At 43.4% G+C, this 23,551-nt stretch overlaps 2 protein-coding genes and 1 non-coding gene across 6 annotated transcripts in view; all 3 read right to left on the bottom strand.

The window, feature by feature from the left end:
• Positions 1-10,665, bottom strand: part of C12H2orf42 (chromosome 12 C2orf42 homolog) — a 36,701-nt gene extending 26,036 nt beyond the window's left edge. Inside the window, exons 1-2 of the mRNA XM_049785052.1 lie at positions 10,641-10,665; positions 2,311-3,144 (exon numbers count right to left, since the gene is read on the bottom strand). Coding sequence (XP_049641009.1) covers positions 2,311-3,133 — 823 coding nt within the window. The 5' untranslated portion in view covers positions 3,134-3,144; positions 10,641-10,665. The remainder of the gene's footprint in view (positions 1-2,310; positions 3,145-10,640) is intronic.
• A 3,847-nt stretch (positions 10,666-14,512) lies between these two features.
• The window catches only part of TIA1 (TIA1 cytotoxic granule associated RNA binding protein), a 41,232-nt gene continuing 32,193 nt past the window's right edge, over positions 14,513-23,551 (bottom strand). For 2 of the 4 annotated variants that reach the window (XM_049785072.1, XM_049785075.1), the window contains 3 exons: positions 23,186-23,309; positions 22,216-22,358; positions 14,513-17,280 (listed from right to left, as the gene is read on the bottom strand). In XM_049785072.1, the coding sequence (XP_049641029.1) occupies positions 17,154-17,280; positions 22,216-22,358; positions 23,186-23,309 (394 nt within the window). In that variant the 3' untranslated portion in view covers positions 14,513-17,153. Of the gene's footprint in view, positions 17,281-22,215; positions 22,362-23,185; positions 23,310-23,551 lie in introns of all 4 variants that reach the window. The other 2 variants (XM_049785071.1, XM_049785073.1) reach the window with 1 other exon arrangement.
• LOC126025114 (U6 spliceosomal RNA) lies at positions 19,512-19,616 on the bottom strand. Its single transcript, XR_007501160.1, has one exon. It is a non-coding gene; the product is annotated as a U6 spliceosomal RNA (small nuclear RNA).

The raw sequence follows: 23,551 nt of genomic DNA, 5'->3' as shown, positions 1-23,551 counted from the left end.
TTTTTTTTGTTTGTTTGTTTATTTTGGTTTTCTGGCCATACCCAGAAGCAATTTTGGCTCTGTGCTTAGAAATTACTCCTGGTGAGGGGGTTGGGTGGTGGCGCTAGAGGTAAGGTGCCTGCCTTGCCTGCGCTAGCCTTGGATGGACCGCGGTTCAATCCCCCGGCGTCCCATATGGTCCCCCAAGCCAGGGGCAACTTCTGAGTGCATAGCCAGGAGTAACCCCTGAGCGTTACCGGGTGTGGCCCAAAAACCAAAAAAAAAAAAAAAAAAAAGAAATTACTCCTGGCAGGCTTAGGGACCATATGGGATGGTGGGGATCAAAACCGGGTTGGCCACATGCAAGGCAAATGCCCTACATGCTGTTCTATCTCTGGCCCCAGGAGTGCTTACTTTTAAAAGAGGCTCCTTTGGGGGGCTAAAGTGATAGCACAATGGGGTGTTTACCTTGCATGTGGCCAACCCAGGACAAACCCGGGTTCGATCCCCGACATCCGATACGGTCCCCCAAGCTTGTCAGGAGTGATTTCTGAGCACAGAGCCAGAGTAACCCCTGAATGCCGCCAGGTGCAACCCAAAATAACAACAAAAAAAGAGGCTCCTTTGGACCAGAGATGGTACAGAAATGAAGGTGCTTAATTTACATGCAGCTGACTCTGATTTGTTCCCCAGCACACATATGGCTCCCCTGACCTCAACCAAAACACTGCTCGGTGAGAAAAGCCCTCGAATTCTGCCTGATGTGACCCTCCACCCTAAATAAATAAATATTTTGTTTTTTGGGTAACATCCAGCAGTGCTCAGGGGTTCCTCCTGGCTCTACACTCAGAAATTGCTCCTGACATATGGGATGCTGGGATTCAAACCACCGTCCTTCTGCATGCAAGACAAATGCCCTACCTCCATGCTATCTCTCCAGCCCCTAACTAAATAAAATTTAATAAACTTTTTTCTTTATCTTTTTTTTTGTTTTTTTTGGGGGGGCCACACCTGTTTGATGCTCAGAGGTTACTCCTGGATAAGCGCTCAGAAATTGCCCCTGGCTTGGGGGGACCATATGGAACGCCGGGGGATGGAACCGCAGTCCTTCCTTGGCTAGTGCTTGTAAGGCAGACACCTTACCTCTAGCGCCACCTTGCCGGCCCTAATAAACTCCTTTAGGTATTTCTCTGAAGACCCTCCTGTTCAAATCGGCTTCCCATAAGGTCCCCCATGCCTGCCAGGAGCAATTTCTGAGCATGGAGCCAGGAGTTTCCCCTGAGCACTGCCAGGTGTGACCCAAAACCACACACACACACACACTCACACACACACACAGGCAAAACAGAAAATGAAAAAAAAAAGCATCTATAAGAACACACACACACACTCACACACAGGCAAAACAGAAAATGAAAAAAAAAGCATCTATAAGGACCCAGGGAGATAGTTCAAAGGGCTGAGCTCAAAGCGCTTTACATGCAGGGAGGTCCAGGTTCAATTCCTGGGACTACATAGATCCTTCCTCCAAAACATCAAGCCAGGAGTAGCTCCTGAGCACTGTTAGGTGTTCCCCAAAGAAATCTTCAAGGAAAAGATATTTAAGAATAATGAATAAAAGCCTTGATGTACAGTTATTTGTATTGTCTGTGTGGGTGGATGTGGGTGGGGGTGGGGTGTCTGGCAGGGAATAAATCCAAATGCTCTACAGTCGAGCTTAGCTACTTGATGCAGAAACTAAGATCTTCCTCACCTACTTCCCTCATCTTCAAAGAGAAGAAAATAGTTAAGCCAAAATAAGGGGAACTTTTGGATAACGTTTTTGTTTCCATTAATATAGGGCATCCACAGAAGAGGAAAAACAAAGGTAAACTAACTGCAAGATTCACTGACTCAATAAAAATGCCCAAATACTTTGATCATTATCCATTTCTTTTTTTTTTTGTGGTTTTTGGGTTACACTTGGCAGTGCTCAGGCTCCTGGCTCCATGCTCAGAAATTGCTCCTGGCAGGCACGGGGGACCATATGGGACGCCGGGATTTGAACCAATGACCTTCTGCATGAAAGGTAAACGCCTTACCTCCATGCTATCTCTCCAGCCCCGATCATTATCCATTTCAACCAGTCAACCAACCAACCAATCAACCAACTAACCAACCAACCTTTATGCAAGTGAGCTGGCTGGGTTTTAAAGAAGGAATGCTTTTCATTTGAATTATCTACCAACTGCTTCTGAAGGTTGCTAGGAAATCTCCAAATGCCATCATTTCAGTGGAACTCTTTCACTGCCATTTTAGAAAGAGAGTAACTGTGTCACCCATACCACCTACCGCTGGAATCAAAATTTAGGAAGTCTGAGAATTCCTGAGCCAATGTCTCGTCACTGGCAAAAGCACAGATGCAAGCAAAGAAATGAATGCATCTCTGGGCTGCCTCCTCGCTGGGGGCATGTGACTTGTGTGGTTTCAGAGTCTGGCAGGAACAGAAGAAACGGCGCTCAGGCAAGCTTTTTGTGCTGATTTTCTGCACAAAGGACGTATGCAAATACCCCAAACTATGCTTCTGGCTTGCCTTGCATTTCACCACCAAAATGTTTTTAGTAATTCTCTGTACCAAGGGACCTGTGGGTTCTGTGGCCAACTGCCAGATGGTCTGCTTGGTTTCTGAGGAGGCCTGCATGGCATTCAGGACCGAGCTCTTCAGGGTCAAGGGGGTGGCCTCTGCCTGGCAGTTCACTGCCAGCTTGATGTGCTGGCACTGGTTTTCCACAACACCCTGGGCAGCTGCTTTCAGGCACGAGGGAACATAACATCGTCCGGAGCTCAGCTGAGTGATGATTGTCCCATCCACGGTCTGGATTGTTGTCTCTGAAACCCCTAACTCCACAAAGCATCTGTAGTCAGGGCCCCGGTCTCTTTGTCGCACCGAGTAGACCTGTAGATCGGAGCCTGTAATGATTTTCACAGCCTCAACACTGGGCTGCTTCCGGGCTCCATAGCGGAATATTGTGCCACAAGTCTTGTTCTTACAGCTCAGTCCCCGGGTGCCGTTGTATGTGCCACAGCGAGGACATTTTCTGATCCCCCTTAATGTGGCCTTCCCCAAATCGGATAAGAAAGCTGGAACTTTTGTCCTCAGAGAGTTTGTTTCCATTTTCAGAGGCCCTAGAAAAGTCAATGAGCTCATTAGTATTAGTATACCATCACATTATAACATAATATTAAGGGCAAAAATGGAAATCTGGAGCTATCCAAAATTTTCAATGTACTCAAATGAATATTAATTTAAACTCTCAAACAGTAAGAAAAATGTGGCCTTTTCTATTTTAAGCATCACTGTGATTGATAAAACAATGTTCTAACACCACACCTTCCACCACCATGTTCTCCCCTTGATCTCCTGCCTCCCAAAATGTTGCCTTTAGTCTTTAAATTTATTTTATTTGGGGGCCAGAGAGATAGCATGGAGGTAAAGCATTTGCCTTCCATGCAGAAGCCCGGCATCCCATATGGTCCCCTGAGTCTGCCAGGAGTGATTTCTGAACACAGATTCAGGAGTAATCCCTGAGAGCTGCTGGGTGTGACCCAAAAACCAAAAAAAAAAAATTATTTTATTTTATGTTATCTTTTTGGCCACACCCAACAGTTCTCAGGGTTTACTCCTGGCTCGGTGTTTAGGGATCACTCCTGGCAATGCCTGGGGACAGTGCTCGGGGACCATATGAATACTGGAGACCAAACCTGGGTCAGCTGCATCCAAGGCAAGCACTCTACCTGCTGTACTACATCTCTAGCCCATCTGTTTATTGTTTTTTTTTAATTGTTTTTATTTCTTTTTCTCTATGCACTGCACTCAGAATTCTCCTGGCTGGCTAGGGGGAACATACGGGATGCTGGAAATTGAACCCAGATTCATCCCGGGTCGTCTGCATGCAAGGCAAACATTCTTCTGCTGTGCTATTGCTCCAGCCCCTGGTTCTGTTTTTGGGACACACTCAGTGGCGCTCAGGGGTTACTCTTGGCTCTGCACTCAGAAATCACTCCTGGCAGACTTGGGGGACCAAATAGAATGCTGGGGACGAAACCTGGGTTGGCTGCATGCAAGGCAAATGCCCTACCGCTGTGTTGTCACTCAAGCACCACCTATCTGTTTTTTATGTAAGTGCCACCTATCTGTTTTTTATGTAAGTGGTGCCAGAATTGAACCTGTAATTCCACGTAAGTCAAGCAAGCGCTCTATCACTGAGCCATAGGCCTGTCCCATCTCTTACTCTATTTTTTAAACTTTATTTATTGATTGGTTGGTTGATTGTTGGGCCACACACAGCGATGCTCAGGGGTAACTCCTGGTTCAGAAATCACCACTGGCAGCTGGGGGACCATATGGGATGCTGGGAATTGAACTGGGTCCCTCCCCGATTGGCAGCAGGCAAGGTAAATGCCCTACCACTGTGCTATCTCTCCGGCTCCTCTTACTCTATTTTAAACTCCTAATTCAAAATGACAAGTACAGGCTTAGCATGTAGGATGCGTGGGTCTGATCCCTTAGACTGCCTAGTCCCTGAATACCACTGAGAGTGACACCCAGAAGTAGCCTCCAGCATTGCTAGGTGTGGTGCCCAAACCTCTAGTTAATCAAATACAACTAAATCCTAATGTAATTACCAAAGCATTCCTATAAGATCGAGTCCTATTCTTGAAATGAATCTAAATCAATCTAAACCTTGCATGCACAAATTTAATTTGAGCAAGGTCTAGAGAAAGATGAGTTTTTTACCTTTTCAGCATAACCCATCAAACCCAGCTTAATCCTACCTGGATCAACTGTCAGAAAACTGTGTCTCTTGAACTCATAAGACCTAGGTGTTTTTCATTCATTTAAAATCATCAGAGGAGAGGCAAAAACATAATCAATTGCAGAGTAAATGTTACGGCTTAACCCAAAGTCTTCTGACATTTGAACTCTACAGTGTAACAATGGAGACATTCTGCTTCCTTCTTGATCAACCAATAGCAAAGTTCCTGCCCAGTAGCCACAGGTGAAGAATAATCGCACTGTGTTCTGAAGAAATCTGTAATAAGGGGGTAAAAATCAAATATATACACAGATCCTTAGGAGAGAATGTTCTTTCAAGTCCCAAGATGAAGAATCTATTATAGTCTATTTAAGTATTTTTTTTGGGTCACACCTGGCAGCGCTCAGTAGAGCTCCTGGCTCTACACTCAGAAATTGCTCCTGGTAGGCTCGGGGGACCATATGGGATGCCAGGATTCGAACCACCGTCCTTCTGCATGCAAGCCTTACCTCCATGTGGTTCAGTGGCAGAATGATTACTTTGCACAAATGAGATCCTGAGTTCAATACTCCACACCTCAAAATAATAAAGGCTGGGCTGGCGCAATAGCACATGTGGCCAACCCAAGATCTACCTAGGTTTGATTCCTGGCATTCACATGGTCCCCCAAGCCTGCCAGGAGCAATTTCTCGGCACAGAGCGAGGAGTAACCTGAGTACTGCCAGGTATGATCCAAAACCTCTCAATAAATAAATTTAAAAAAAGGGGGGGGGAGGCTTGGGGCTGAAGTGATAGCACAGCATGTAGGATATTTGCCTTGCACATGGTTAACCTAGGTTTGATCCTCAGCATCCTATATGGTCCCCCAAGCCTGACAGGAGTAATTTCTGAGCACAGAGCTAGGAGTAACCCCTGAGGGCCACTGTGTATGGCCTAAAAAAGCAAAACAGGGGCCGGAGCAATAGCACAGTGGGTAGGTGTTTGCCTTACATGCAACTGACCTGGATTGAATCCCTGGAATTCCATATCATCCCCAGAACCTGCCAGGATAATTTTTGAGCACAGAGCCAGAAGCAACCCCTGAGCACTGTTAGGTGTGGCTCCCAAGCAAAATAAAACAAACAAAAGCATAAAACTCTAAGAAAACAGGTAGGAGAGATATCACAAGAAGTTACATAGCATGAGATGGATCCTATTTTGAATTCCTGGTGCCATATATGGTCCCTGGGCACTATTAAGGGTTTTGACTGAGCAAAATATCTCTGAGTATCACCAGGTTTGGCCCAAAATTTCCCTATACATGCTTCTCAAATATGACATCAAAAACATAAGTGAGGGGCCAGAGAGATAGCACAGTGGTAAGGTGTTTGCCTTTCAAGCAGTGAACCCAGGACCTGGTTTCGATTCCCAACATCCCATATGGTTCCCCGAGCTTGGTAGGAGCGATTTCTGAGCCCAGCCAGGAGTAACCCCTGAGCACCGCCGTGTGTGGCCCAAAACACACACATACACACATACATACACACACACACACACACACACACACACACACACACACACACAAAATTTAAAAAAAAAAAGGTTAAAAAAATTGGGCTGGGGGCTGGGCGGTGGCGCTAAAGGTAAGGTGCCTGCCTTGCCTGCGCTAACCTTGGAAGGACCGCGGTTCGATCCCCTGGTGTCCCATATGGTCCCCCAAGCCAGGAGCAACTTCTGAGCACATAGCCAGGAGTAACCCCTGAGCGTTACTGGGTGTGGCCCAAAAACCAAAAAAGAAAAAAAAAAATTGGGCTGGAGGACCAGAGAGATAGCACAGTGTAGGGCGTTTGCCTTGCATGCGGCAACCCAGGACAGACCTGGGTTCAATTCCTGGCATCCTGTATGGTCCCCTGAGCCTGCCAGGAGGATTTCTGAGCACAGAGCCATGGGTAACCCCTGAGCGCTGCTGCCACTGCTGGGAATGGCCCAAAAACAAACAAGCAAACAAACAAACAAAATTAGGCTCTAGATAATACAGATGGTTTGGATCTTGCCTTTCAGGATGTTGACCCAGGTTTGATATCCTGCATCCAATATGGTCCTCTGAGCCCACTAGAAATCATTCCTGAGTGCAAAGCTAGGAGCACTGCCCATATGTGGCTCCCCACAAAAAAATAAAAAAAGCCTAAGTGAAAAAATATAAAAACATATATCAATTGGATTTGATAAATATTAAAATTGTGCTTCAAGGAATATATGATAATAAAAGTGAAAATTGATTTAGGGACTTGGCTCAGCAGCAGAGCATTTGCTTTACACATGAGGCCTTTGGATTAATCTCCAGCCAAAAAAAGGAAAAGAAAAATGGAAAGGGGAAGGGAAAGAGATAGGGAAAGAAAAAGGGAAAGGGATAGTGAAAGGGAAAAGGAAAGAGATAATGAAAGGGAAAGGGGGAAGGAAAAGGAAAAGGAAAGGGGAAAAGAAAAAGGGGAAGGTGAGAGCCAAAGAGAAAAAAGAAGTGGAAAGGGAGCTGAAAGGAGACAAAGGGAGTGCAAGTCAATGAGAACTGGAGAGTGGTTAAGGTACTTTCCTTGCTTGTACCTATTGCCTTTAGATCCTTGAGACTACCAAGAGCCACAAGGTGTGCTCTCTGAGCAGACAGGAATAACCGTGAAGCAGCAGCTGGTATGGTCTCATTCCATTCTCTACCATCCATGTCTAATGTTAAAAAACAAAACAAAACAGGGCTAGAGCAATAGCCACAGCAGGTAGGGTGTTTGCCTTACACATAGCCAACCCGGGTTTGATTCTCAGCATTCCAAATGGTCCCTCGAGACTGCCAGGAGCAATTTCTGAGCACAGAGACATGTCAGGAATAACCCCTGAGCACCACTAGGTGTGGCTCATAACTCCCCCCCAAAACTCCCCAAAAAATAAGTGGCCAAGATGTGGCTCAGTGACAAAGCACATGCCAGGTATGCATGAGATCCTTAGCATTACAGGGAAAAACATGGAATACACACATGCAGAATATCTCTCTTATCTCAGAAGAAAGGACCTAGGAAATAGTATGAGATCTACATCTCACTGTTTCATTTGAACTCTAAGTGTACTAAGTCGCTACAAGTTCTATACTGAAAGATACAAACAAGTCAACACAACTTGTAAAGAATCTGCATTTGTTTTGATTTGGCGGGCTTTATCCATCAGTGCTGCCTTTAGTCCTCTTCCCAGCAAGTTTACAAAGTCAACCGGTAGGGCCCGGAGAGATAGCACAAGCGGTGTTTGCCCTGCAAGCAGCCGATCCAGGACCAAAGGTGGTTGGTTCGAATCCCGGTGTCCCATATGGTCCCCCGTGCCTGCCAGGAGCTATTTCTGAGCAGACAGCCAGGAGTAACCCCTGAGCACCGCCAGGTGTGGCCCAAAAACCAAAAAACAAAACACACAAAACAAAGTCAACCGGTAAACGCCAAGGTACAGGAACTGGCCCAAGGGGGGTGCACTTGCCTTGCATGCATGACATCTATTCGACCCCGGTACCCCACCCCAAATGGTCCCCAACCTCGCCAAAAGAAATCCCTGAGCACTGCCAGGTGTAAACCCAGACTGTGACCCAACAACCCTTACCCTCTCCCAAAATAAAAAGGGGACAAGTCCTGTAAATTAACCACGATCACTCGCCCGAACGGGTGACTTTTTATCCAGGTGCCCTGTGACAACACAGCTAGCCCTGCCGTGGGGGAGGATGCTATTTGCGTTTGTGTGGAGAACGAATGAAACACACTTAGCTGGGGCCAGAGCGGTGGCGCAAGCGGTAAGGCGTCTGTCTGCCTTGCCGGTGCTAGCCTAGGACTGACCGCGGTTCGATCTCCTGGCGTCCCATATGGTCCCTCAAGCCAGGAGCGATTTCTGGGCGCATAGCCAAGAGTAACACCTGGAGTCACCGGGTGTGGCTCAAAAAGAAAACAAAACAAAACAAAAAACCACCTGTTTTGGGGGGTTTTTTTTTTTTGGGTCACACCTGGCAGTGCTCAGGGGTTACTCCTGGCTTCACGCTCAGAAATTGCTCTTGGCAGGCTTGGGGACCATACTGAACGCAGGGATTCGAACCAATGACCTGCATGGAAGGCAAACGCCTTACCTCATGCAATATCTCTGGCCCCAACCACCAATTTTTAATTTTTTTTTTTTTTTTTGGTTTTTTGGGCCACACTTGTTTGGTGCTCAGGGGTTACTCCTGGCTAAGGGCTCAGAAATTGCCCCTGGCTTGTGGGGACCATATGGGACGCCGGGGGATGGAACCGCGGTCCTTCCTTGGCTAGCGCTTGCAAGGCAGACTTACCTCTAGCACCACCTCACCAGCTCCAATTTTTGTTTTCTTTTTTTTTTTTTTTTTTTTTTGGTTTTTGGGCCACACCCTGTGACGCTCAGGGGTTACTCCTGGCTATGCGCTCAGAAGTTGCTCCTGGCTTCTTGGGGGACCATATGGGACGCCGGGGGATCGAACCGCGGTCCGTCCTAGGCTAGCGCAGGCAAGGCAGGCACCTTACCTCCAGCGCCACCGCCCGGCCCCCCAATTTTTGTTTTCTTATCTCAAATTTGGACTATTGCCCTTAAATTCTTAGGGAACTGAAAGATTCTATTTTTAGAAAAAGTACTCTACTTTGGAATTTACCAGAAAGAGGTACTCTCCTTCACAGAACTCCCTGAGGTGAAAGTGATACATGTCTCTTTCTGTCATCTCACCATTGTTTGTTATTGAATACAAATAACCAGTCAATGAGGATCTCTAGGGGCCGGAGAGATAGCACAGCAGCGTTTGCCTTGCAAGCAGCCGACCCAGGACCTAAGGTAGTTGGTTCGAATCCCGGTGTCTCATATGGTCCCCCGTGCCTGCCAGAAGCTATTTCTGAGCAGATAGCCAGGAGTAATCCCTGAGCGCCGCTGGGTGTGGCCTAAAATAAAATAATAAAATAAAATAAAATAAAATAAAATAAAATAAAATAAATGAGGATCTCTAGGAAAACATTCACTGAGGAGAAAGGCCATAACACACATTAGAAAAACAATCAGCAAGGGAGCTGGAGCTATAGCACAGGGGCAGGGCATTTTGCTTAGCACAGGGCCTACCCAGGATGGACCTTGGTTCGATCCCCAGCATCCCATGAGGTCCCCTGAACCAGAAGCTATTTCTGAGCGCAGAGCAGGAGTAACCCCTGAGAGTCACCGGGTGTGGCCCCCAAAACAAAACAATAACAAAAAAAAAATACACACTTACTAACACATACATATTCAGCCACTCCCATGCATTCCCTCCTAGACTGACTAGGTAGTTCATGCATGGCACTATTTTCCTGGGCACTATTTTCCCCATTTTCTCCCAATTCAGGTGGAAGACAGGGAGTTGTTGGAGAAAGTAGACATTTGACCCAAACCTCACATCCCCCAGATATTATTGGGAGTTTGGACTATCTGGCCTCCTAACAGGGACAGGCCTAAAGGCAGGCCCTGAGCATCCTGACTCCAGGCCTCTCCCAAGGAATACAATTCGGCTGGGCCTCCTTCCAAAGGTCAAAGGTCAAAGGCCACCTTTCCTTCGGGCCTCGGGCACCGTCGGGCGGACTTCCGGGACCGCGTGCTTCCCGGCATCCTCCCCGCGCCACTCTCACTTCCGGTCCCGAGAGGCCCAGGCAGAGGCGTCGCAGCCCAGTGGCACAGCGCGCCGAGGGTTCAGAGCTTTCCTACGCAATTCCCAAGTCGAAGCCCCAGGTCCACCCTCGCCCTCGCCCTCGCTCTCTGTCCGCACGGGCTCCCCTCACTGGCCCAGTGTCCCCCGCCCGGGCCCCGCGACGTGGCCCAAGTCCCCAGATTGATGACCGCCCTCACCTCCTCGCTCTTCGCCTGCTGCGGCCTTTTACAAACAGAGCCAAGTTGGGCTCTGTAACGACGGTCGTGATTGGCCAGGGCGCCCACGCGCGCGAGGGATCCGCCTTTTCCGATTCGCGTTGCCTGATGGGAAATGTAGTTTCCCGGGCCGGAGAGATAGCATGGATAGTAGGTAAGGCGTTTGCCTTGCATGCAGGACGGTGGTTTGAATCCCGGCATCCTATATGATCCCCCGAGCCCGCCAGGAGCGATTTTTGAGCGTAGAGCCAGGAGGAACCCCTGAGCGCTGCCGGGTGTGACCCAAAACTCCCCCCTCCCCAAAAAGTTTCCCAGTGTTGAAAAAAAAATTTTTTTTCAAATATTCATTCTTTGATCCTTGACCACTGGCAATAATTATCCTTCCCTTGGCCCTTCAGCTCCTATACACTCTTGTTTTGTTTGCTTTAAGATCATACATAGTGGGGCCGGAGAGATAGCATGGAGGTAAGGCGTTTGCCTTTCATGCAGGAGGTCATCGGTTCGAATCCCGGCGCCCCATATGGTCCCCTGTGCCTGCCAGGAGCAATTTCTGAGCCTGGAGCCAGGAATAACCCCTGAGCACTGCCAGGTGTGACCCAAAAACCAAAAAAAAAAAAAAAAAAAGATCATACATAGTTTACTTACTCCTGGCTCTGCTGCAGTCAGGAATCACTCCAGGTGGGCTTTGGGGGAAGTAGGGTGTAATCATGTAGGGTGCCAGGGATCGACCCCAGGAGTGCCGCGTGAAAGGTGAGGGTCCTACCCACTGTAATGGCTCCTCAGACCCCACCCCATCATCATATAATGCCACTGTTAAGTAATATATTCCGTGTATGTTTGAGGATAGTGTATTTTACTGTTCATTTGGATACATCCGCTTTGTTTTGAATTGCCTAATAAAGTTTTCTGTATGCTTTCCAGATGCTACTCCGATAAATGTGTATATGTGTGTGTATGTATGTGTGTATGTATATATATACATATGTATGTATGTATATGTATGTGTGTGTGTGTGTGTATATATATATATATATATATATATATATATATATATATATATATATATATATATATATATATATAGCTGGAGAGAGAATACAGGATAATGCTGTGAACACAACATATGGCCCTGAACACAGCCAGGAGTTGTTTGTTCAGCAAAAATAAGTTACTATTGCCTTATATAGAAATGTTTTACATTAAGATAAATAAAAATCTATCTTTTCAGGGGCCGATTAGCACAGTGGTGGGGCCTTGGCCTTGCATGCGGTTGACCAGGGAGACCCGGTGCAATTTCCAGCATTCCATATGGTCCCCCAGCCTGCCAGGGGCATTTTTTGAATGCAGAGCCAGGAGTGACCCCTGAGCACCGCTGGGTGTGGCCCAAGGGTCAATCAATCAATCAATGAAGCTTTAAAAAAATGATCTTTTCACAGCTTAGACTTTTGTTCTGGGACTCACACTTTTCTGAATTATATACTTTAGTTCATTTAGTACAGAATTAGTTGTTGGTAAGTACTCTTGACTTTTCTTTCACCTTCATTCTTGTATGATTGTTTGTTTCTGGCAGTAGACTGAATATATTCCTCTGGATATATTGATACTGTTGACATATTTGTCATGAATGTGTCGGTGTTTTGTGTTTACTTTCACCTTCTTTGTCATGGTCACACACACACACACACACACACACTGAGGGAGGGTTTCAGTCTTCATTTATGGTGCTTAAGCACTTTCTAGTTGCATGCTGCCCAGGGGTTCTGTAGTAACACATTTATTTTTAGCTGTTGACTGTTCACTGTGCTGCCTACACACACCTGGTTGTGAGTGGTGAAAATTATAGTTGCACCTAGATCACAACAGAGCTGCTAGAATCATGCTGTGTTGTTACTCCTGGCAGCACTAACAGGACATATAGGATGCAGGGGATCAAACCTGGGTTGGCTGCATGCAAGGAAGTATCCTGCCCACTGTATTATTTATTGTTCTGGAACCCAGTAAGTACATACTTTATTTGTAGGAGGCCCAAGCTTGTTTGATCCCTAGTTCCATATAGTCCTGAACAGTATCTAGAGACCCCCCCCCCCCCACAAACACTGAACCAGGAATATCATCAGATGTGGCTGGCTGAAAATGCAAACAAAAGTGAAGCATTAGAAATCTGTAGAGGCGGGGCCGGGAAGGTGGCGCTAGAGGTAAGGTGTCTGCCTTACAAGCGCTAGCCAAGGAACGGACCGTGGTTCGATCCCCCGGCGTCCCATATGGTCCCCCCAAGCCAGGGGCGATTTCTGAGCACATAGCCAGGAGTAACCCCTGAGTGTCAAACGGGTGTGGCCCAAAAACCAAAAAAAAAAAAAAAAAAAAAATCATGAAAAAAAAAAAAAAAAAAAAAAAAAGAAATCTGTAGAGGCAGGGCCAGAGAGATAGCATGGAGGTAAGGTGTTTGCCTTTCATGCAGAAAGTCATTGGTTCAAATCCCAGCATCCCATATGGTCCCCTGAGCCTGCCAGGAGTGATTTCTTAACATGGAGCCAGGAGTAACCCCTGAGCCCTGCCGGGTGTGACCCAAAAACCAAATACCAAAAAAAAAAAACAAAAAAAAAAAAACCCACATCTGTAGAGAGGCCTGAGAGATAGCACAGCAATAGGGCATTTGCCTTGCTCAGACAATCCAGGAGTGAGGAGCAAAGAGTAATCCCTGAGCACCACCGGGGGGCCCAAAAAAGAAATCTGTAGACACATTCACATATTTTACTTAGGCTCTTAAGTCTATTGTTTTGGATTCATTTTTGAGTCTGAACACAACAATCAACATTGCAGTGGGGTTGGTAAGATTATCTAAAAGGCAGAACAAGTATACATGAGATACTGTTTGATATTAAAGACACATGGCCTTTCCTAAAAACTGCAGCATCTGGGGGCTGGAGCGATAGCACATCGGTAAGGCATTTGCCTTGCACTCGGCCAACACAGGACAGACCCAGTTCGAATCCCAGCATCCCATATGGTCTCCCGAGCCTGCCAGAAATCACTTGTAAGCGCAGAGCCAGGAGTAACCTGAGCACAGCCAGGTGTGACCCAAAAACAAAAGCATCTGAAAAAAACAAACAAACAAAAAAAAAAAAACCTGCAGCATGTGGCTCTCATTGGAACCAGCACAACTATAACAACTTATGACCAAATTGGGGACGGAGTGATAGATAGTACAGTGGAGACGGCATTTGCTTTGCACACTAATGAGCTAAGTTTGATTCCCAGCATCCCATGACACACTGATCAAGGTATATAATTCCTAAGTGCAGAGCTAAGAGTAATCTCACTAATGCCTGGTGCACGCCCCCCCATAAAAAGTAATACATCTCAGAGCTGCCCCAACAGGTATCTGTGTGAGGCCCACCCCCCCCTCCATTCCTCCAAAAGAAGTGGTGATTAGGGAAAAAAATAATCATCCTTACCAAAAAGATAATTGCTTTGTTTTCAGAAATCATCACTCTTTTCTGGGAAGTTTTTTTTATTTCTTAAAAACATATTTATTTTTACAACTCAACTGTAACCTCAAGAGCACCCTATAGCACTTAGTAAATTTAGCTTGCTTTATATGCAATGAGGTCTTTATAAACTGTCTTATCAAATATAACGGAGCTCTAACAAACATACAAAAGGAAGACAAGCAAACACAGGGACAAAACAGGAAAAGAATAAAATCAGACTGAATCTCATCTTCAATAGTTACTCTCAATAGGGAAAATGAGACCTGATTTCATGATGTTAATTCTGCAGAAATGTCAACTTTTTGTGGTTGTTAAACATCAATCAATGCAAATCATGGTTTCTGAAAGATTTTTTTTATAAAAAAAATCTAATATAACAATATGGCTAGGACAAAAAAGAAAAGATCTCTCACACACAATAATCACTGCAAGGAGATCCCACAGATTATAGAAAACATAGAAGAACTTTAATATCCAAAGTCAGGGCAAAGAATACTGGATTAAGGACCCATTAAGTGTGACTAATTTGAGGTTCAGTACAGTACCAGATGTATTCAAAAATAAAATCTGAATGCACACTGCAGAGAATAAAACTCTGTTTAAAATTTTAATTCCCTTGATGGAATACTAAGTACTGTTAGACTGAAATAAAAATCTTCAAATGATCTGTTTACACTAAGTAAAAATTTAAACCAGATTTAGCAATGTTCCTGAAATGTGACTTTGTTCAGTAGTAACCTATTCATCATGCATACCACTTTTTTTTCCTCAAAAAGTAGTCAGCGTATATTTGTGCAATAAGAAAATATACTGGCTTAATAAAAAGTGAGATAGTCAAAATGAAAGAAAAACTGTATTTTTGCTGAAATTACTTATGCAAAAATAATTTTCCCTGCAAGCACAGGTGGATAGACAGACATATTTTTTAAAATGAGGGTCCTAGAAAAAGAAACATAAGTCAGAAGAAACTAAAAATAGCTTCCTGATATTTTTTGAGTATCTAATTTAAACTGCTTTGGGTTGCATGCCCTGATCTATATAGAGCAGAAAATAAAATTTCCCAGTATTTAAAAAATTTACTCCTCTTCCATAAAGTAATTTTTAATGTGTCAATACTTGAAAATACACAGTGACTTAATGAAACATCAGTACAAATGCATAGAAGTGAGTGAGCTCCAGAGAACTGTGTGTGTGTGAGCTATCTTTCCTGGGCTCTGGTTTATAAGAGTATTGGCTTTGAGACCAGTTTAGGGTCAACTGCTCCTACTTGGAAGATAAAGGCCAGGAAATTCCAAGATCTCACGAGCCTTTTAAAATTCGAGGAGCTCTCTGAGGTCTTAAAAACAATCAGCCATCCAAATATGTACACAGGGGACTGACCCTTCCCCCTTTGTAAGTCAGGGAAGAAGTTTGTGACCTTCACTTTTCTGAAAACAAAAACAAAACAAACACAACAAAATCTCCCACAATTATTCTAAGAGACTGAATTGTACTAGAAATTTCAAAACTAGAACAATGCCATCAAAGATTAAACCTCTTAATGCTCGGAGGACCCCAAAATAATAAAATTGGGAACTCCAGGAAAATAGGTACCAAAAAAGATCAAAATAATGATTGCACTGAGGATTCTCTTCTTTGAAGGCTGTTTACGGAGGTAGGATTTTAAGGGTTTTTTTGTTTGTTTGTTTGCTTATATTTTGGCCTCTGAACATTTGAAAAATGCTTTGCCCGGCTGGTCCTTCAGGCTAATTTAGGAGTTCACAACAAACCCCAAGCCTAATATCAGAATATTCTACAGTTTCACAGCTATCATTTTTGTACATATTACAATTAAGATGATTTACTCACTTTGAGTAAATATAACTAGAAAATGGTAAATTAATATATTCATTACATACAACTTTGTGTCTCAAAATCTTGAAAAACAAGAGTTGATGACTTTGTATTCAAAGACTATCAAAGTATGTATTTGATATTCACATGCAAACAAAACTTTATAAATCTGTCAACTGCATGATGCCTTTAAGGAAATGACAGCTTGATAACTGTACAAAATCATAATTGCTAAAACCTTTTACATAATGAAACAAAACATGTAAATGTTGAAGTTGACACATGACATTGACATGGGTTCAAAAGAACTTATCACATTTCAGAGATTTTCTTTAGCAACAAGTTTTTGATTTTATGTTTCCTGGTACACAGCAAAGTTTGTCACAGAAGATAAAAATCCTTTAAAACAAATCCAACAGAGAATTCTTGAGGCACCTTCTCATATAAAACACAAGATAAATGCTATTATCAATCCATCTAGAAAAGTTTTCCATCTACGTGAACATCATTTTTCCCATTTTAAGTATATTTTACAGAATTCTAATAAGGCAAGACAAATTTGTGGAAAAAATGAAGATACAAAAATGATGTAAACTAATAATTTAGATTTAAAAGCCCCAAAAGGAATACAGTGGAGATGGAACAGTTTAAACAATGCCTTAAAAAAAAAAAAACACACAAAACCTAAAACAGAATTGTGCACAAGCTGAAGATTACAAAGAACTTCTATACTCTGCACAGTTTTGGTTTTTCTCTTCTTTTCTCCTCTTTTTTTTACATATTTATATTACATATTTTAAATCATCAGGAATGCAAACTAAGAACTGCACACTACTTTAGTGGAAAAAAGTTCAACATTGTGCAATTTTCTGCCTCTTAATTAAAAAAGTGGCAGCAATCCCTGCATTTGTATTTGAAACAAGGATCTGAGAAACTTTATCAAAAAAGGTAATGAAGGCAAAAATTGGCAGACATCCAGCATCTTGTTTCTTTTTTAAACAATGTGGATGATGAGTAATTTCATGATTAGAAAATGAAATATTTTAAATAAATACATTGTATCTGACATTTGCGCTGACTGATTGGATGAATCTTTAAGTAAACAACCTCTTGGTTTTACTACACTCCCGGCAGCCTCAAGTCACTGGCTTAAAGAATCGGTAGTCCTTGTTCACTGTGTTTCATATCCTGCCACCCGATAGCCTGCAGGCTGATTAGGCAACATGCTACCGTTCTGTCCCGGAGGAGGCTGAACTCCGTAGTTTGGTCCCATCCATGGTGCGGAAGACTGCGTCTGACTGATAGAGGTGAAAATAGCAGAGGGGAAGGGAAACATTGATTAAAATAAAATATAATGCCAAGTACAGCTAACATATTCACAATAAATGTATATCTTCCTAAACACAAATTTAATGTTAAGCCAAAGGAAACAAAAATAAAAGCTTTTCTCTTAAAAAAAAAATTAAGGGCCCGGAGAGATAGCACAGCGGCCTTTGCCTTGCAAGCAGCCGATCCAGGACCAAAGGTGGTTGGTTCGAATCCCGGTGTCCCATATGGTCCCCCGTGCCTGCCAGGAGCTATTTCTGAGCAGACAGCCAGGAGTAACCCCTGAGCACTGCCGGGTGTGACCCAAAAACCAAAAATAAATAAATAAATAAATAAATAAATAAATAAATAAATAAATAAAAGCAGGGGTCAGAGATAGCATGGAGGTAAGGCGTTTGTTTGCCTTGCTTACAGAAGGTCATTGTTCGAATCCCGGCATCCCATGTGTTCCCTGAGCCTGCCAGGAGCGATTTCTGAGCATGGAGCCAAGAGTAACCCCTGAGCGCTGCCAGGTGTGACCCAAAAAACCAAAAACCAAAAAAAAAAAAAGTATATTATGATCACTCAGTAAGCTAGACTAAGAGGGGACCACCTACTCTAGCAGCCCGGGGGTGATAGTGGGGGATATGGGTTGCAGGAAGGGAACGGGGATGGGGGACGACAAATTTGGTGATGGGTATTCCCCTGATTCAATGTTAATATGTACCTAAAATACTACTGTGAAAGATATGTAAGCCAATATGATTAAAATAAAAATTAAAAAAAAAAACACAAAAAACTATTTAAAGGCCAGAAAAAAAAAAAAAGGCAAGCAATCTGGGGACTAGAGAGATAGCACAGTGGTGTTTGCCTCGCACATAGCCTATCCAGGAAGAACGATGGTTCGATGGTTCGAATCCCGGCATCCCATATGGTTGGTCCCCTGTACCTGCCAGGAGCTATTTCTGAGCGCAGATCCAAGAGTAAACTCCTGAGTACCTCCAGTGTGACCCGTGACCCAAAAACCAAAAAAAAGAGGCAATTTCATAAATTTAATTTTTGTCCTATAATTTTGTTTAATGACTGCTAAGAAAATATCTTTAAACTTGAAGTCAGAGTTAGTAGTTGGCAGGGCATTTGCTTTGGTTCCCTGAACTCACCAGGGTTCAGACCTAAACACAGACCAGGAATAAGCCCAAAGCACCACTGGGTGGAGCCCTGTAGAGCCCCAAAACAAAGCAACAAGGGAAAATATCCTTAACCTGCAAAACTGACGCATGTGGGTTTTAAGGCCCGGGGGACCATATGGGATCCCAGGATTCGAACCAATGACCTGCATGAAAGGCAAATGCCTTACCTCTATGCTATCTCTCTGGACCCTGGGTTAAATATATCTTGAATAAGCCACTGGACAAAACTAAATCATTTGGTATATGGAGTAGCATTTTTATTATTCAAAGAAAGAAACTTGAAAATAATTATCAGTATTTTAAAATGTCTAGTTTCTTTAAAGGGTAGGCCAATATCAGGTGGTGCTAGGGATTGAACTTGGGGGTCTGCTGCAAGCAAGCAGGTACCTCAATCCCTATATTATCTCTCAGGCCCCTAACTTTATAATGTCTAATGTCTTTATATTTGCTTATTTCAGGCTATATGAGAAAGATTTCAGGTAACTATGCATGAACAATACCTTCTTGAACACAAACCAAAAAAATCAAATAAAATAGGATTAAAATAAGTATATCCAAGAATGACTATAATCATTAATCATTTATGTTACTTTAATCATTAATGTTACAAAGTTGATTGAAAAAAATGTTGGACGTTTTTTTGGTTTTTCGGGCCACAACCGTTTGAAGCTCAGGGGTTACTCCTGGCTATGTGCTCAGAAATTGCTCCTGGCAAGGGGGAACCATATGGGACACCAGGGGATCAAACCGTGGTCCTTTCCTTGGCTAGCGCTTGCAAGGCGGACACCTTACCCCTAGAGCCACCTTGCCGGCCCCAGACTTTTTTTTTTTTTAAATATGGAGTGCTTCAGGGGCTGGAGAGATAGTATGGAGGTAAGGCGTTTGCCTTTCATGCAGGAGGTCATCGGTTCAAATCCCTGCGCCCCATATGGTCCCCCGTGCCTACCAGGAGCAATTTCTGAGCCTGGAGCCAGGAATAACCCCTGAGCACTGCCGGGTGTGACCCAAAAATCACAAAAACAAAAACAAAAAAAAAAAATATGGAGTGCTTCACAAATTTGCGTGTCATCCTTGTGCAGAGGCCATGCTAATCTTCTCTGTATCATTCCAATTTTTGTAGGTGCTGCCAAAGCGAGCACTGACTTTTTTGTTTGTTCGTTTGGATTACACGCAGCGGCGCTCAGGGATTACTCCTGGCTCTGTGCTCAGAAATCGCTCCTGGCAGGCATGGGGGACCATATGGGATGCTGGGATTTGAACCATCGTTGGTCCTGAGTTGGCTGTATGCAAGGCAAACCACAGTACTATCTCTCCGCTCCCCCCAAAAAGTTAACTTTTGTTTTTGTTTTTGGGGCCACACCTATTTGATGCTCAGGGGTTACTCCTCAGAAATCGCCCCTGGTTTGGGGGGACCATATGGGACGCACCGCAGTTCTTCCTTGGCTAGTGCTTGCAAGGCAGACAGACACCTTACCTCTAGCGCCATCTCGTCGGCCCCCAAAAGTTTAACTTTTAAATAAAAGTGTTTTTTTGTTTGTTTGTTTTTGGGCCACACCACCTTTGGTCCTGGATCGGCAGCTTGCAAGGCAAACGCCGCTGTGCTATCTCTCCGGGCCCTTTTTTTGTGTTTTTATTTGGTTTTTGGGCCACACCCGGTGGTGCTCAGGGGCTACTCCTGGCTATCTGCTCAAAAATAGCTCCTGGCAGGCACGGGGGACCATATGGGACACTGGGATTTGACCAACCACCTTTGGTCCTGGATCGGCTGCTTGCAAGGCAAACACCACTGTGCTATCTCTCCGGGCCCTAAATAAAAGTATTTTTTTTACTTTTTTTATGGGTGGAGTGTTTTGGGGCACATCTGGTGATGCTTAAGGTTTACTCTTGGCTCTGCACTGGGAGCCAATGGAGCTAAGGCAGCAGTTCTCAAATAGTGGGGCGTGCTCCCCGCCCCCAGGAGGGCAAAGCTCCATAAAGGGGGATGCATTTGACCTCAGCGAACACTGTCATAACAAGCTAAGCCCCGTGTTTATGTCTCTGTATGTCTCTGGAGCTGAGAGTTGCTGTGTCCTGCTTCAAACCCCGCTTTGTAAAGCTATGCATTGCAAAACGTGCTCATTGTAGCCATTAATCCAGGCATTACCAGCTTTTTTTTTTTTAATAAAGATACTATTTACAGGGCCCGGAGAAATAGCACAGCGGCTATTGCCTTGCAAGCTGCCTTGCAAGCAGCCAATACAGGACCTAAGGTGGTAGGTTCGAATCCCAGTGTCCCATATGGTCCCCCGTGCCTGCCAGGAGTTATTTCTGAGCAGACAGCCAGGAATAACCCGAGCACCGCCGGATGTGGCCCAAAAACCAAAAAAAAAAAAAAAAAAAAAAAAAAAAGATACTATTTATAGTCGCGCTGGGGGGGTGCGAAAAATGTTTCCGTCTTCCTAGGGGGGGAATGACAGAAAATAACTGAGAAGCATTGAGCTAAGGGGACCATATCGGGTGCCAGGGATTGAATAGGAGTTGGCTGTGTATAAATCAAGTACTTAAACCATGTACGTGTCTCCAGCAACACCTGCTAACTATTTCTAGGGACCAGGAAGATAATACAAAGCTTAAACACTTACAGGATATATATATATATATATATATATATATATATATATATATATATATATATATATCTACAATCCCCAAAATCGCTATAATCTCAAGCACCACCAATAGTGAGCTAGTGGTTTCATATTTAGTAATGTCCATAAGATTCCACCAAGCTTTGCACTCAAGAATCATTCTTAGAGGTACTTGGGGGTCATTTGAGATGCTGGGGATTGAACCTGGGAAAGCCACATGCAAGCAAGTACCTTCTGGCTCCTCACCACAATTCTAAATGCTGTTTATAATTTATTTGAAAAGCTCAATTTTTAATAAATCTCTTCCAGGAACCAAGGATGTAGCTCAATGCTTGCATGGGCTTAATTTCAGGTAAAATATATTCACATGCACAAACTCACAATTTCCCCTTCCTCTTACAGATTCCTGACACCTTTATAAAAAGAGCAAGTTGCACTGGTGAAGGGAGGTGTTTTTTTTTTTTTTATAACTGAAACCCAACTACAAACATGTTTGTAATTATGGTGCTTAAATAAAGATATTAATTAAAAATAAATAAATATGGGGGCTAGAGTGGTAGCGCAAGTAGTAGGCATTTTGCTTTGCACGTGCTGATCTAGGACAGACCGTGGTTCGATCCCCCAGTGTCCCATATGGTCCCAAAGCCAGGAGCGATTTCTGAGCGCATAGCCAGGGGTAACCCCTGAGAGTCACCGGGTGTGACCCAAAAACCAAAACAAAAAAAAAGGGGGGGGGGGAGAGGGAAGAGGGGGCCAGGGAGATAGTATAGTGGGTAAGGTGCTTTGGTTGCATACAGCTGACTCAGATTTAATACCCAGCTTCCTGTATGGTCCCATGAGCACCACTAGGAATGTAGAGCCAGGAATAACTCCTGAGCATAGTCAGGTGTGGCCCAAAACAAAATAAAAAGGAAGAGAGGCTGGAGTGATAGTATAGCAGATAAGAGGCTTTACCTTGTACTTGGCCGATCTGGAGAACCCCAAGCAATGCCAAAAGTAATTTCTGAGTGTAGAGCCAGGAGTAACCAACCCCTGAGCGCTGCCAGATGGAAAACCAAAACCAAGACAAAATAAAACACACACACACACACAAAGGAGAAAATATACTTACTTAAATCCTTGCTGGTTCCATGCCTGTCCGTACATTCCATATGCAGGTACTTGCCAACCATTAGGCATATACTGGCCAATTTGTTGTGCATTTCCATACCACTGACCCCACTGGCCATATGCTTGTGGATATCCAATTTGATTCTGCTATTAAGCAAGATTTTTAACAGATAATCTAGTATTGTTTTCTCTGTATATTGAAATAAAATCCCATACACTATATAAGATCATGCCATATAGGGCCATGACTATTTTTAAAATAAATGAATAAACAAAAGATTAGAAAGTGACTGCTTAAAAATATGTGCTTCTATGTTGCTTAACTATGTGATATTACTTCTGAATATTAAACTCTAAGGCAGCAGAAATGACCTAGTGATAATATTAAAGTCACTATAATGTTTAAATGTTTTATAAAACACTGTCAGTATGACTGTTTCCTTTAGATAGGGAAGACATAGACCTATTTCAGTTTAGTTAAGAATTTAAATTTAAGATTTTCTTACTCCTATTTACAATTTTCTCACTGAAATCTTTAAAGAATCAAACAAATCATTAGAACTGCTTTGGAAAACAAAAGCAGCAGTATTTGGAAGAAAATATTAAGGCCTATCTATCTATATTTTTAGAGTTTATATGTTTATTTCAATTGAACCAAGCATGCTTGTGAATTCTCCAAATAGTATGTGAATAAATCTACCAAATATTTAAAAAAATTTAATACCCTGTTAGGTTTGTCGGAGCATTTTAATATCCACTGTGGGAGCATGAGTCAACTGAGGCAGTCACATTCATCATGTCACCACTGCAATCCATGAACCACCACTCTGGAACTATAATACATGTAGGAAAAGCCCTTATATACTATAATTTTAGCTACAAACTTATTAACAAGGATTATCAACATTTTACTTTAACATAACTTTATTATGAGCCCAGCAATTATTTTGCAAAATCAAGATCCTTCTTACCTGTTGCACAGGATTTATCATATCAAGCGTTTCTTTGCCCCAATAGCACTTCACAACATGCCCTTCAATGGTAGTTCCATTAACAGAAACAATTGCATGTGCTGCACTTTCATGGGAATTAAACCTATTGAAAATGTTAAGAATCATCAATATAAATGATTTAAACTACTTATGAATAAACATGTTTTAAAGTTGAGTGAAATAAAACAAGCAGTCCATATAAAACAAAATGGTATATTTTCTTTGCTCTTCTGCAAAGATTGTGTAGTTATAGAGAAGACTTATTTTGGGGCCACACCTGATAGTGCTCAGGGCTTAATCCTGGCACTATATTCAGGAATCATTCCTGGTAGGAGATATGGTGTG

The sequence above is a fragment of the Suncus etruscus genome, chromosome 12 (genome assembly GCF_024139225.1).
Source record: "Suncus etruscus isolate mSunEtr1 chromosome 12, mSunEtr1.pri.cur, whole genome shotgun sequence".
Taxonomy (NCBI): Eukaryota; Metazoa; Chordata; class Mammalia; order Eulipotyphla; family Soricidae; genus Suncus; species Suncus etruscus.
Note: the sequence above shows the minus strand (reverse complement) of the source record. Positions and strands in the feature narration are given on the sequence as shown.